Consider the following 14,592-nt stretch of genomic DNA (forward strand, 5'->3'; position numbering starts at 1 on the left):
GCCCATTAGTCCACATGGAGCAACTTCCTCCAGATGAAAACTGCACATGCATTACTCCTCTCCCCAGACCCTTCCACTTTCATTCAAACTACCTCCCAGTTCTCAGAGATGGATTCACCTGGCTCCCAACCACCCTCTGTACAACCAGATGCCACACAGGGCATTAGTGATACTCATCTATTATTAAAGTAAAGATGTGGGAGAAGACTGTAGTTCACCCACACTGGGTGGACCAGAAGGCCAACCTAAGAAACTGTCAAAATACACCACAAATCAAAGACATAAGGTGGTAAAGAAACTGTGAGATGGTCTAGGCATCACGAGGGACTCAGCCAAGGACCTAAAATCAGAAGCTGGCTGGAAATTTCCAATACTAAACTTTGCTCAATGTGGATTATTCAGACATGATAAGAAAAATACATGCTCTGTTCATCCTTTTCTGCCAATATTTTCCAAATATTTTAAGCCATCAGAAAGGTGGGGCCAATGAGAGATCTCACAGCCTGCTGCTATGCCTTCACAACCTACCTCCTGCTGCACAGTGAGCAGATTCATCCTGTCAGTCTGACAAAAAGCTAGTCCAGAGGTAAAGAGTTGCCAAGAAGCTGCCACTTGATTGAGTTGATCCACTCACTGAAGGGTTCACACAAATGTCTGGACTAGCACTAAACAAAATCAGACGTGGGAGGAAGGAGGCTCTCTGGGGAGCTGGGTACTGGGCTTGCTCAGCTGACCTATGAAACCTCACCCCAGGCACCAGAACAGAGTGCAGCCTGTCTCTGATTCAGTATGATTTTTGCTGCTTCTCGCCAATCCAGAAAGGTTTCTGCACTGCTGTGGTCGAGAGGTTTCCCAGCTGGGAGGGATGGGGAGCCACTGCAGATGTGCAGCCAAAGGAGATCTAAGCAGAACACGAGATGCACGTGACGAGGACTGCTGCAGCACCAGGAACAGCAAGTCAGGAAAAGGACAAGTTTTGATTCTCATCTATACCTCGCTCCGCTCCAACAGGCTGCTGGTCAGGATGGACACAGCACTTGCCAGCAGGCAGCATCACAGGTGGCCAGATTGGGCACTGCCAACAGCCATGACAGCTGCCCTTCCAGAGCGACTACAGCTCACAGAAAGCATCTTCACGTCATCGCTGCAGCTCCCAGCACAATGAACGTGCTCCAGTGAAGCACCCAGCCAGGGGCAGGCTGGGCAGCTGGCAGCATACCATACCACTGCCTGGAGCATGGTTTAGGTTCTCAATACAATCAAACATAAAAGGAAAGGAGAAATTGCAGACAAGCAGCACAGAGAAGACAAGCAGTGTGGTTAAGCAGGGTAGAAGCTGATCACATTCAGAAGGTACACGTGCTGTTTGACTGCCCTGCTGAAGGTTCTGGGTGCTTAATTTCAGTCTTTCACTCCAGCTTTTAAACAACCCCAATGAGTTCCTTTTCTCTTCCGTTTCCATGCCAAAAACCCCACAGCTCCAGCAGGCTGGCAGGCAGCAAAGGAATGCAGAAGCTCCTTTCACCCACCCCTAAAAAGCAGCAGCACAAGGAAATTTTTGCACTTCACCCTTATTTCACATCCCTTCTGCATTCTGCTCCCCTAATAGGAGCTGTGAACTCCTCTTGGGCTGCTTCTACATAAGACAATCACCCATGGTGGCATTTCCACTATGTTTGGCCTCAGAGCATGGGAAAAAGGGAGAAATAACAGCAGAGGCACACAACACTGACCTCAGACATCACATATCCACAGCACACTTACCTACTGCAGAGAGCGAGACTGTAGGCTTCCTGGTGTCTCTGAAATACAACACAGATAAGGTGAGGACCCATGGCACAGCCTAGCAAGTCCAGCCTCCCCAGAGAGCTCCTCGCTATTCTAGGATTAATTTTATTGTTGCCTCTTGGAATTTAACGCATCTTAATGCTACTATGCTTACTTAAGTGGTAAATCTAGAACTGAGATATGCCACATTAAATGAAATAAACAAGGAGGTAACCAGCTGAAGGACATCAGCCATTACTGCCAAAAACCACAGCAGCACAGTTAGGCCCTAGGATGGAGATGTGGGAAGAGAAACAAATGAACAGGGTGGCATGCTGCTACTGGGCAGGCAAAGGGAATGCTGGGCTCACTGAGGTGTTGCTGCAGGAGGCAACAAAATAGCCTTTCCTAAAAGGAACAAACAGAACTGCTGAGAAACTCAGCAAAAGCTACTGCTGTGTTTGCCAGGCCCCAACACACCTTGATTGGAGGCAGACAGAGCAAGGACTGCAAAGCAAAGACTTCATGTCCGTGATACAGTAACAAAATTAATAGGAAATAAAGCCAGCTGCACAGACAGATCAATTTCTGCAGTAGCGTAAGCCAGTGCGGCACCATGACAACATGCAGCAGCTGGGACATGAATCTAGGCAATAATTCAACACCTGACATTGCTTATCAGGAAGTTACCTGCCCTTCCATGAAAAATACCACTGGAAACAAGGAAAACTGCCTTCAGCTTGCTAGGCTGCTGTATAGCAGAACGTTGTCTGAAATGAACCGCACCTCTCTCACTCAGAATTTCTGTCTAATCCAAAAGTTTTTTTGGATGAAAAAGTAAAAGGGGAACTTCAGCTACCCTTCCTGCAGGGTTATCTCCCTAGGGCTTCATCAGAGACAGCTGCTTCACCAGGATGTTCCTTTGCTGGAGGCCAGCAGCCCTTGGATCTCACTGCCCCCGGGAAGCTGAGGCATTATTAGCACACGTGGGATGTAGAGGCTAGTCAGAAATCATCTGAGCAGGCATTTTTTGGACAACTGACACAAGCAAAGACAAACTGCTGGAAGGGCACAATGGAGTTAAATCAAGGCTTCCAATACAGCCTTCAGAGACCTTTTTTTTTTTTTTTTTTTTTGCTTGACACTAAGGTATTATGGCAGAAAAAACACAACTGCCAGTTATTGTCTCGCTCTGTCTTTTAATTACACATTAATAATGTATTGCCATTCTCAAGCACCATTTAACCAAGGATGTAAGTGCTTCATAGGAGCTAAACAAGCCTCAGGGTACCCTGGTGCAGTGGGGTTATGTAATTATCCTTCTATTACAACTGTGCAAGGAAGGCAGAGAGGAACAAAGTGACTTGCCAGGGGTCATGAAGTGCTGCTGCATGGCCAGCAAGGCAATCCAGGAGTGCCAATGCCAGCTCCTTGTTTCTTAGGTACAGAAAATGAGGTTTTAACACCGGTGGGTTTGGACAGATCTGTTATTGTGAAGTAACACGTGATAGAAAGCATCAGGAATCCAGGGAAGTCACAAACAATAAAAGGTTCCTGACTACTGCTCCCACCACTGAGGGAGTGTCAGCCACAGCCACTGCATTTAGAGGAAAACAACTCTGGAACCATGAAATGATGCTCATTCATCAAGCTGAAGGGAAAAAAATGTTGAGGAAAATGTCTGGGTTTCAGGAAAAGCTTCCAAGGAAAGATCTGTAGAAGTTAGGGAGAGAAGCCAATTGGTACTGCTGCCAATCAGCAGCATGCCTGTTGCTTAACCATCAGCTACGTGTTTCCCTTCATTGACTCTGAGCTGGCCTTAAAGCAGGGAAACAGAAGCCGTTCTTTGAGACTATGGGAAGTAGATGTAGACCCTGCAAGCATGGCCAAAAGCAGGGCCCCTCAGCATGTGCAAGCTGCAAATCATGGAAGTGAGTCCAATGATTTCCCTGAAGTGCAGAAGCATCTGGATTCTTACTTGATGTCCCAGATGTAGATGTATGTGTCAACAGAACTGGTGACCAGCAGGTCTGGTTCAAACACTGACCAGTCCAAGTCACTGCAAACACAAAGACATCGTAAGTCAACAGAGAAAAAGCATCGTTAGCAGCTGTGTCTTGCAAGCTCCAGTACATTTATTTGACAAACTCACAGCTACTCCATGACTTCTACTCAAAATTTTCAAGTAAAAAGCAAGATCTTAATCATTTCTCTAGGTAAATTCCAAGAAGCACTGAAATGCTTCTAAGTAAATTCCAGTGAAACATCACCCTAGCACTGACTTTACAGCTGTCCTGTGTGCTCTTTCCTCCACAGGAAAAGGCACAGCAGCTTAGTGAACTCCCGCTTATCACACATTCTTGGCACCAACCCTTGGTTCTGGAAGGCTTCCCTGTTGGGCTCACCAGGGATACAAACAGCCTCCAGGCAGCCCAAACAACTGCCTTTTCAATTTGCTGCCATTACATCCTAAAGTCAGGAGCTGGAGTAAGACAATGCCACTAAAGCGTGCCCTTACTACAGGCAGAGATCTCTATCTCTGAAGCACCACTAACTCACTGAGAACTTCATCTTTGGGATTATTTGCTTTAATTCAGCTGCTACCACAGAGAAATGTGGCTGGGATTCAGTTTAATAAGCATGCTGCTGTTTCCCCAGTGATGGCTGTTGCTCATTACAGGGACTGCAGCCTCAGGCAATGACACTGGAGCTATCGAAGGCTGAGCTAATATACTGGGGAGAGCCACTTCACATCTGCCAGCTCCTCCAAATGGGAAAGTAAGATGGGGCAGGAGGGACAATGAATAAAAAGAAGCTCAGAGCAGAGCCCACAGTGTTCACTTGTTCCTCACCTGATCACACGTGTGTGTCCTTGCAAGGATGTGCAAACTTCCCCATTACCTTCCTTCCACTTATACAGGTCAACTCGCTGGTTGCTCTGAAATACAAAGGGAGAAGTGAGACTGTGCCAGGCAAACAAGGTAGGACAGGAATCCACATGTCTTGACCAGGTTCCCTTCCCTTTGAATATCCTGCTAGCAATCATTCCCACTGTGAGTAACAAAGCCCTTGCTTGACCTAAAGCAGAACAAAGATGAACATACAGGCTGCAAGGCCCCTCAAAAGCCTACGCTCTAATTATATCCACTTGAAATTGGAGATAAACAAGAACAGGAGAAAAATCACACTGCAAAACAATTCCACAAACTGATATTCTCAGAACTTTTATTTCTTAACAACAAGCTGTAACTGCAGGCAACAGGCAGGCACACTCTTCCTGCAGGAGCAGCCTGGCAGCCTGTTCCTGCTCACAACCAGTTTTCAGCAAGGGAGATGATGGATCACCACTGGTCCTCCTCAGCTCTCCCTCGATTCCCTTCTGCAACAATCAGGGCCGCTGCCAAATGAGAACAGCACAGTCTGATGGTTTCAGGGTCACCTCCTGAAAGGTACTTCCATTTTGCCAGGTCAGGGAAAACGAAAAGATGTAAGTGCTCACCACTAACTATAAACCACAGGAGGAAGCCTAATCAATCAATGACAGCGTTATTTAGGGTTTCTTTACTTGTCCCAGGAATAAATCCTCCCCCAAACACAGCCAAACCATTGCTTGAAACTAGACATTGTACTTCAAGTTCATGTTCTGCCCAGGCCAGCTCTCACTTTTCTGGGACAGAAATTGCCTTTCTGGGTGCATACAGAGTACCGAGCACAGCGGGTCATGAGCCATGACTGGAAATTCACAAAGAAAAGCCAAATCAGAATATCCCTAGTTGGAAAGGACCCATAAGGACCACCGAGTCCAACTCCTGATTCCACACACAGAACCAAATAACAGGATTTTAACATTTCATCTGTTAGTCCCTCATTTCCAAGTGCACAGGCAGACAGAGGTAAAGATAATACAGAAGAGACAAATCTTACATTTTGTGGCTTTTATTTCCTACCCCAAAGCTGTTTCTCAAGAGTTTGAACTAGCAGACAGATAAAACACTCCAGCCTTCCCTGAAATGGGAGGTCTCCTCCCAGCTCAGCAATAATATAACTGCAGATCTCTAATAGCTCACAGCAGGGCTACAGAGGAGCTTGGGGCAAGGAAAACTGCTTGCATGTTTCTCACTGAAAGAAAGACTGAAAGGGGTAGAGTGAATTTCAGTGGGATTTGTCCAGGACTCCAGAGCTGATGCTACAAGATAAGAACGTCCAGAAGTTTCACAGGCTCTTAGTGGAATACCTCATGTAGGAAGTACTGCCTGTAGCACCAGGCATGGCAGGATGACAGCTCCTCCCACCAGCAGCACTTTCATAAAAGTGCTTTCAAAAAAGTGCTTCTCGTGATAAGAATCAGCATATACTTCCAACAATTTAATCACCCTCCTGTTCAAGCACTTGTGACCACACAAAAGGAGTAACAAGGATCTAGAATGGAAAACAATAGCATTTCTGAAACAATGGCTTAGAGTCCCCAGGAATGAGCCAGAGGGCAGACAGAGCCAAGCACAGCAAGAGGACCTGGTTCGGTTCTTCTGGAAATAAGTCAAAGAATGAGAAGCCCTCACCCACTCACCAGGACAGGTTTCCCCTCTGACTGCACCACCTCCAATCAGCTGCACTGCAGACAGCATGTAGCTTTCCTCAAGCAGGAGGGAAGCCTTCTGCGCTCCCTTTCCACCCACAGTGATGCAGAGGTGCAGCACATGGCACACCTGAGCCAGCTCCATGTGGCAGCCTCAGCAGAGGACTCAGAGAGAACTGAAGGCCAGAAGCAGCACACAGCTGAATGCAAGCTAAGTTAGCCTTCCCAATATCACTTCAGCCCTGTAGGTACAGGCTTATGCAAACACATCCACACCGCCTCCAGGCCTGACCTGGGACACAGACCTGACACCTTCCACTTCTAAACGAGGCAGGCTAAATTCTAGTCCTGGGACAAGGCCAGACTGCATCAGGATCAAAAAGCCAGCTAAGTGCAAGACTGTTAAGGAAGTGATCCTGATCCAAAATGAGAAAGCTGTCTGGTGTTATCTTGGGGGTTTGGTATGCGATGTGCATCTGCTCCCATTCGCAGGAAGGTCCTGCTCATAAGCAATCACTGACTATTGCTCTGACAGGCTGTTTGAAAAGAAGCTTTCCTGCTCTACTCACAACCTGCACAAAGCATTCCTTGTTTGGTTTTGCTTTTCATATGCCATATTCAGAAGCGGCACCAAAGGACACCGCCTGGCAAGGTTTGTTAGCCCTCCACTTAGAAGATGACAGCTGCTGAAGGTGCCTGAAAGATGTCAGTCATATACCACAGCTGGGAGGAGAAAGACTGGGGGCCAGGGAATGTCAGAGGGCAAAGCAAAAAAGGTTGCTAACTTGCACACCGGCCCACTTTAAAGACCTCTTTAATTTCAATAATAGCTAGTCCCAGAAAGAGAAGGAACAAAAATCACCTTCAACTGAGTTTTCACAAAATAACAGAAGAAACCTCCTTACTTTCTTGTTTCAGGACTCATCTATAAAAGCAGAAGCAACTCAGCAAACGCATCTCACCATGACAATAGGCTGCACCCAGCCAGTAGCCATCAGGCCCAGGACTGCAGCAAAGGTTGCTGCTGGCAGCTGAGCATGCTGCGTGAGCAAGCTACATAGCACCACTGATAGACATCAGAGCTAAGACCTGCACTCAAGCCTCAGATGGCCATTAGATGAGCACTGTTTAAACACGGCTTGCACCAGTGCTTCTTCACACCAGCTGATTTATTTCCCCACACGTTTAACAAAAAGCCCTTGCCTTTGGTCCCTAATTGTTACAGTGTTGAGCCAGTATTGACTTGTGCTATTTCCAGACTGCCTGGTGCACCGCAGCCCACCAGGAAGGCAGGGAGGCGAAAACAAAACAGCACAGAGCAAGAAATTCAATAAGCGCACAAATCTCGTAACAGAATGCAGGTTAGAAACAGAACAACCCCTCCCCCTTCCTTCCTTCCTTCCTTCCTTCCAGAACAGGACTATTTGGATGCCTGATTTATCTGGCAAGGTGCTTTATAAAACGCAAGGAAGAAAAACTAGATTCAGCACTTAGTGACCAATCACTGAGAACCAGCAAGCCAAGCACCTCACCTCACTAGCCGTAAATCAGAATTAGACCTTCGTCTTGCTACTGGACTTGCAGAGGCATGCCAACGTCAGCTCCACGCTGCCTTACAAGCATGCAGAATTCCACCCATAGAAAACCGGGGCACGGGATGAGCTCTACTGCTTTTAAAGTGAGTGGACTCACCGAAGCTGCAAAATAGTACGCGTAGCTGTCGTGTGGGTTCCACTGCACTGCCCCGATGTCCCACTTGCTCTGCCGGGAGATCTTCCGATGGCCCTCGGTTGGTGCATCCAGGTTGACTATGTAGAGGAAACGGCGGCTGCAAGGCACAGACACAGACAGGTGGCATGGCACAGGGCTGATCTCAAAAGCCCAAGCTCCCGAGGAGCTTACAGCCAAGCAGAGGAGCTTCACAAACACATGAGAGCACCTTCCTAAGAACGCTACTTTTGATAACTATTCCAAACAGACAACAGTTAGAAAGAAATAAAACAAAAACACTGAAGATCTGTACATGCAACAGGCAGCTCAGACTACAGAAAACTTCAGCAAGCACAGGGAAACGGTGCAAAGGCATACAGATACACTTTGCTGGACTAGAGCAGTAGCAGAGAGGAGGTGGCTGAGGCTGGGTGCACACAGCACTGGCTGCACAGGAGCCAGCTGCACCCTGTGGAGGCTGATCTGAACAAGAGTCAACAGCCCTAACAAGCGTGGCTGAGGGTTTTCACACTGCGATGTCTGGGGGCTTCTGCAGGCAGTACAAGCAGAACCACACACAGCTAGCTCAGCTGCAGCAGTGTATGAACGTGGGTGGACGCACCACTGAGCTGACCTGGTTATATTGCTGACCTGAGCCAACTCTATACGCAGAAGAGAGGTGTCTGCGTGCTGCTGAACCTGTGCTCTGCTTGCTGCTGGACATGGCCAACTCCCCATAAGCTAGGTGAGACGTTCCCTCCACAGTGTGATTCATTTCTCAAACAAGATAAAGCTCCCAGAAATAACTGTGAGCTCGCTACTGGAAGGCCAGTACAAAAACATATGGAACTGTGTATAATTAACCACATCAGCATCACGTGTGTCAGCTGTGTGGTGAGCGTACAGCTGCTCTGAGCACGGAGTTCTCCCAAGAGAAAGAACACAGAGAACACCTCTGTTGCCCTCCCGGAACCAAGTCCCCAGGGCAGGGGAAGAGTGAAGATGTTCCTATGCTCTGAGGCTCCTATGCACCTTTAAAAGAAAGGAGGCAGATCCTGAACAACTACTGGAGAATTCTCAAAAGCAGCTGGTCCTGACAGTGAATAGCAGACAGACTGCCCTCAGCACACTGCCAGCCCAAATAAACTTTAAAGTGGGTGGGTGTGACGAAGAAATATGAAGTTAGGCCCAAACCAACTGCTCAGTTGCTGCTCCTGTGCATGCACAGCATGGACAAAGGGCCAGGGCTCCGCATGGCACAGAGCTTCTATCAGCAGAGCCACAACCAACACAAAACACACGCAGTCCCTTGGTGTCCCCCTTGAATCCCATTGCAAGTCCTACAGCTGATTTATCAAAGGTAGAGAGACATAAGGCAAAGAGACTAGCATGCAGGAATACATTACTGTCACATCAGCTCTGCTAATACCTCATGGATGGAGGCAACAACAGAGAATTACGTAAAGAGAAACGGGAAAGCAGAGGGTAGAAAATAAGCCTGAGAAAACTAAGGCAGGGGGTGTTTGGCTCCTCACAAGCATCACCCTGCACTGAATCCATTAAAGTAACAGGTCAGTGACAGAGAGGAGCTTGGCTCCTCTCACTAAGCGCACTATGGGGGTCTTTGGGGCAAATTTCATCTTAAGCAAATGACAGTATTTATTTCAAACAGAACCCAAACAGTGCTTTCTGACGCTTCACCTCCCACAGAAGATTTGGGAAAGCATACATCAATAAAGCCATAGCAGCATTTGATTTTGTTGTTGCTCATGTCTGTAAACCACGTCCCACTGGAAATGTTCCCCAGAATCCTCTTTGTGAAGCTCCTTGAACAGAATTCGGCTGCCCCTTTCCAAAACAATTTATCAGCCCTTCAGCTGAGGGTCAGCCCGAAGGTTGCTGATTTGGCTTGTGGAAGTGACTGTCACACATTTCCAATGGGGATTGTCACACTCACCCTGAGAGCACTGCATGCTGTCCCAGGCAGTCCACTGACATAGCAGTCGCCTGTTAAAGACAAACAGAGAACAAGACTAAATTACACCTGTCAGGTCGGCTTCTTAGTCAAACACACAGCTTTGGGGAGGAGCTCGGGAAAACCTGCAAGCTTATCTTCAAGGCATAAACTGCTCTAAGAGTCAAAACTGGTATATCTCCGGGGTGGCAGAAGTAACAGCCCTTAAAGGATCACGGATGGGTGACAGGATGCAACAGTTGATGTGGGGATGCAGGACAGACAGAGAAAATATGCTTTTTTAGAGCAAATAGAAGACAAGACGTGGCAAACACCATTTCAGGAACTCATTTCATTCCGACTGCTCTAGCAATCACTGCTGATTGAAAGGCATCAGCAATCTCACATAATCCTTATTAATCAACCTCTGCTCCTGCTCAGGGGCTTTCTCAGTCTCTCTCCTGTCGCAGGGCCAGATTTAATTACATATGTACAGGGAGATAAAAGTGCAGCCATTTGCGTGTGGCTGGTCTCCAAACAAGGGATGGCTGAGAGGCATCAGAATTTACTTGTGTGTAGGAGGCTGAGAGAGAACTTAAGCACCACGAGAAAAAAACAACAACAACAAAACCCAACCACCACAAAACAACTGTTTGAACGCCATCACCCCCCTCTGTTCAGAATGGAACTGGATGATGGAGATGAGCTCGTTTACTTGCCAACAGAATAAAGGAAAATGTGACTTGAAAAGCCGTGCAGCTTGCCCCATAAACACAGATATGCCTTCAAAGCAGTTCTAAGTGTAGTTCTAAGTTCTAAGCTGCCGTTGGTGGCTCTGCCAAGTCCACTGAGCACAGATTCAGCCAGACTTTGGGATGTCCCACAGCTGTGCTTACAAACAGCACTGAAGTCAGGCAATAAGGCAGCCCCGCTCCATTGCGATCACAGCTGCCAGAGGATTAACCATCATAAAACCTGGTTTATCCAACCGTTCTGCAAACTGCCAGCCCAGCACAGGTGGAAGGCTGCATCACTTGCAAGTGCCTCAGCTGAGGGAGAGACAGCTGCACCGTGGGGCTGTTCTTCACTGGAGAGCAGAGCTGTACCTGCACCCCACCAGACAAGTTTCACTACCTCCGTCGCCTTCGTAGGAAGCAAATCTAGTTTTCCAGCAGGGTTTTCCTCATCCTCATTCCTCAGTTTTAACTGAGACTCTAAATGAGCAGGCAGTTTCTAACTCTCTAGATGGTAACCAGGTAATTCCAGCTTCCTAGATTTCCCTTGCGAAACAACAACGTGGGTTATTAAATTTATTTTTAAAAAAATAATCACACAGGACAAGGAAGTTTTCCCAGATGTTGTGTATTTTTCTTGTGATGAATCAGAATGAGGATCACTGAACCCACTACTGGAACAGAGCTCTCTCCCGTCATGAAGTGCCCATCAGCTGCCATATTTCACACAGATTTGGCCATCTTTCCCCAAACTGGAATAACACCAGTCAATTTAAAGTGAATGATGGCTTTGTATACAAGTTTATTTCTCTACTGTTGGCACCAGAATCTCATAAATCCTTACAAATAGTTTTTAATAATGAACGTTGCTAAACTGTTTTTTTCAGGCTCCAAACATCGTAAGACGTAATGACTAATTAGAATGAAGTAAAAACCTTCATGTGTCAGGTTGCTACTATTTGGGTCACAAATAAAATCATTTTATGGCAAGATCTTCCCTACAACATTACAGTCTCTTATCCAAGCAACAGGGGAAAAAAGAAAAATAAGGCAGCTGTCAGACACATTTGATGTGCTTTGCATATTGACATGTCAGACTTCGCAGCACAACTTCCCAGAGAGGGAAAGTTGAAATGGAACAAACCAACCTGAAACTGTTGCTTTATCCTAAAACAAAATTGGACTAGCTAGAATTATAGTTTATGAGTAGCAGCTCTCTGAATAAGCACATCTGAAAACCACCTCTGAGCCCACAGTGCAAGCAGCATCTCAGAATTTCAGAGATGTCACCTGTAGCCAACGCTGGCCCCAAGCTACCCTACCATTTTCAGCAAAAAGTGTTGCTGGTTGGGTGCTGCAGCTTTCACACAACACTCTGGCATGGAAAATAAAGGTCACTTCTTGCAGACATGTCACATCTTTGACTCTTTGGTGTTGTGCCTGTTTCGTGGTAGGGATGTTGGAGACAGCATGGTCACCAGGCAGAGCTCAGGGTCTGTACGGAAGGTAACAGCTGAGGTGTTTCAATTTCTCAAGCTCAGGCTTCAGAGGGGGAAAAAAAAAAAAAAAAAAAAAAAGCTCAAACCCAAATACATAGATAAGTTCATCCTGAAACCAGCAGCTGAGCAGCCCTGGACACTGCAGCTCTCTGGTTTCACATGAGAGCATAGGCAGGTCAGAAAGATCATGCCAGAGTAAACCAAAGTGACCAAAATACCAGCAGTTAGCCTCCCTGCTAATCATAGAATGACCTGGGTTGAAAAGACCCACAGCGCTCATCTGATTCCAACTCCCTGCTGTGTGCAGGTCACCAACCAGCAGCCCAGGCTGCCCAGAGCCACATCCAGCCTGGCCTTGAATGCCTGCAGGGATGGGGCATCCACAGCCTCCTTAGGCAACCTGTGCCAGTGCCTCACTGCCCTCTGGCTAAAAAAATTCCTCCTGATATCCAACCTAAAACTCCCCTGTCTCAGTTTAAAACCATTCCCCCTTGTCCTATCACTAAAGTATGCACCAGCAGCACAGCAAGACTGCAACCAACTGCTGCAGAGGGTTCAAACACCTGTTCTTCCCCACTCCCCTCCCACATGCAAGTCATTATGAACAAGCAACCAAACCATGAGGCATGTATCTCCGAAGCCAGATGTAATCTGAATCCCCTCTTTGAGGGTAAGTACCTTCATATCTCAGCTTCCTGAAAGCAAATCCTCACCAACAGACAGGACAGCTTTACACATTTCATCCAAAAGGAAAACAAAAGCAATGTCAGGCTTTTCGGTGCAGAGCTGACAAGCTCTGTTGGCTTACAGAAGGTAGACTGGGTACAACGTGCAGGATGTAAGGGCCTGGCTGGGAACGGTGAGCACAGAACTGGCACTGATCTGGGACGTGAGTAAGAACAGAAGATGACTGCAGACTGATTGTTTTCTGGGTTTCTTGAGCTCACCCACCAGGCTCAGCTCTGTGAGAGAAAGGGCACTGCCACAACAAAATGCTTTCCCACAGAGCGGTTTCTAAGAGAGCACACAAGCAGAGCCTGAAGGGAGCGCTGCTACAGCCTGCAAACACAAAGCCAGAGCTGGCCTCTCTGCTATTTCAACCCTAACCTGCTATTCCTGCTGACCTCCCTACACCCAGCGACTCTATTGCAGCCAGCAAAGGATCTGCGATGCTCTCAGAGGAGGAACAGGGAGAGGGGTGCAGGAAGTGGGAACGCCTGCAGTAAGGCCCGGAGCAGAGCTAGAAAAAACGGACACGTTCAGAATCAATACTGGCAATAAAGCGCCTCACGGATTAATGCGCTTCCGCACGAACCGAACCGACGACAGACACACCCCAAACCCACGAGGCGGTTCACTATCCCTACAGCCCGGCTCGCAGCCCCGCACTGCGCTCTCAGAGGGGGGCACAGCGAGCAGCCCGTAGCGGGCCCTCCTTAGCAACCCCGCGCCCGCAGCCCTTCGGCCCGGCCCCAGCCGCCAGGCACAGACCGCACGGCACAGCCCTGGGGCCCGGCGGGGCGGGAGCTCGCGCTGCTCCTCAGGGCCCGACCTGGGCGTCGCGGAACTCCACCACCACATTCTCGCTGCTCCAGCGCGCCGCCATCTTAGGCCGCCCCAGCAACGCCCCGACGCCGGCCTCGGCGGGGCGGGAAATGAGGCGGGACCCGCGGGAGGCGCATGCGCGCCGCGCGCGCCCACCCGGCGCGGGAGCCGCTGGGATTTGTAGTCATTCAGCGCCCCTCTCCTCGCGCAGCCCCCGGCCCGGCGCCGCAGGGAGGCGGTCGGGGTTCCGCGCGCACACCGGGACTCGCTCGGCGGCGTGCGCGGGGCCGGCGGGGCGCGGAGCCGCACCGCCCGAAGCGGCCGGGCCTTCTTGCCGCGCGAGGGGGAGGCCGTGCGGGACTTCGCGGCCCCGTGCGGGAGCGACGGTGTCGGCAGCTGCCGCCGCGTCCCCGCGCCGGCCGGCAGCAGCGCAGGGGTTAAGGGCGGCGGGCCGGGGGGGGGGGGGGGGGGGGGGGGGGCGGGAGCATGCGTGCTGCCGGCCTCCATTGTCTCCGGCGCGGCGCCCAGCAGCCAGGCGGCGGCCGGCAGCGAGGCTGGGCCCGGCGCAGCGCGCAGCCCCGCAGCCGCTGAGCCCCGCGGGAGGGGTCCGCCCGCCGCCCCCATGGGCCGCAGCTGATCGCCCGGCACGAGGGAGCCCCCCGCCCTTCTTCTCGGCCCCCCCCGGCTTCGGCGGTCTACGGCGGGCCCGGCGGGGGGAGGATGCCCGGGGCGGGGGTGGGTTTTCGCCCGTAGCTCCCCTCGCCCCCCCACCCCCACCCCCCTCCCCTCCCCATCCCTTCCCCCGCT

General features: G+C 49.6%; 1 protein-coding gene across 4 annotated transcripts in view; it reads right to left on the reverse strand.

Annotated features, from left to right (window-relative positions):
- Positions 1-13,868, reverse strand: part of WDR59 (WD repeat domain 59) — a 48,339-nt gene extending 34,471 nt beyond the window's left edge. For all 4 annotated transcript variants that reach the window (XM_042886045.1, XM_042886044.1, XM_042886047.1 and 1 more), the window contains exons 1-6: positions 13,793-13,868; positions 10,011-10,060; positions 8,036-8,171; positions 4,620-4,705; positions 3,746-3,826; positions 1,765-1,802 (exon numbers count right to left, since the gene is read on the reverse strand). In XM_042886045.1, the coding sequence (XP_042741979.1) occupies positions 1,765-1,802; positions 3,746-3,826; positions 4,620-4,705; positions 8,036-8,171; positions 10,011-10,060; positions 13,793-13,846 (445 nt within the window). In that variant the 5' untranslated portion in view covers positions 13,847-13,868. The remainder of the gene's footprint in view (positions 1-1,764; positions 1,803-3,745; positions 3,827-4,619; positions 4,706-8,035; positions 8,172-10,010; positions 10,061-13,792) is intronic.
- Between the last annotated feature and the right edge of the window lie 724 nt (positions 13,869-14,592).

Source organism: Lagopus leucura, unplaced genomic scaffold (genome assembly GCF_019238085.1).
Source record: "Lagopus leucura isolate 7727_CA_CO unplaced genomic scaffold, USGS_WTPT01 Super-Scaffold_100054, whole genome shotgun sequence".
Taxonomy (NCBI): domain Eukaryota; kingdom Metazoa; phylum Chordata; class Aves; order Galliformes; family Phasianidae; genus Lagopus; species Lagopus leucura.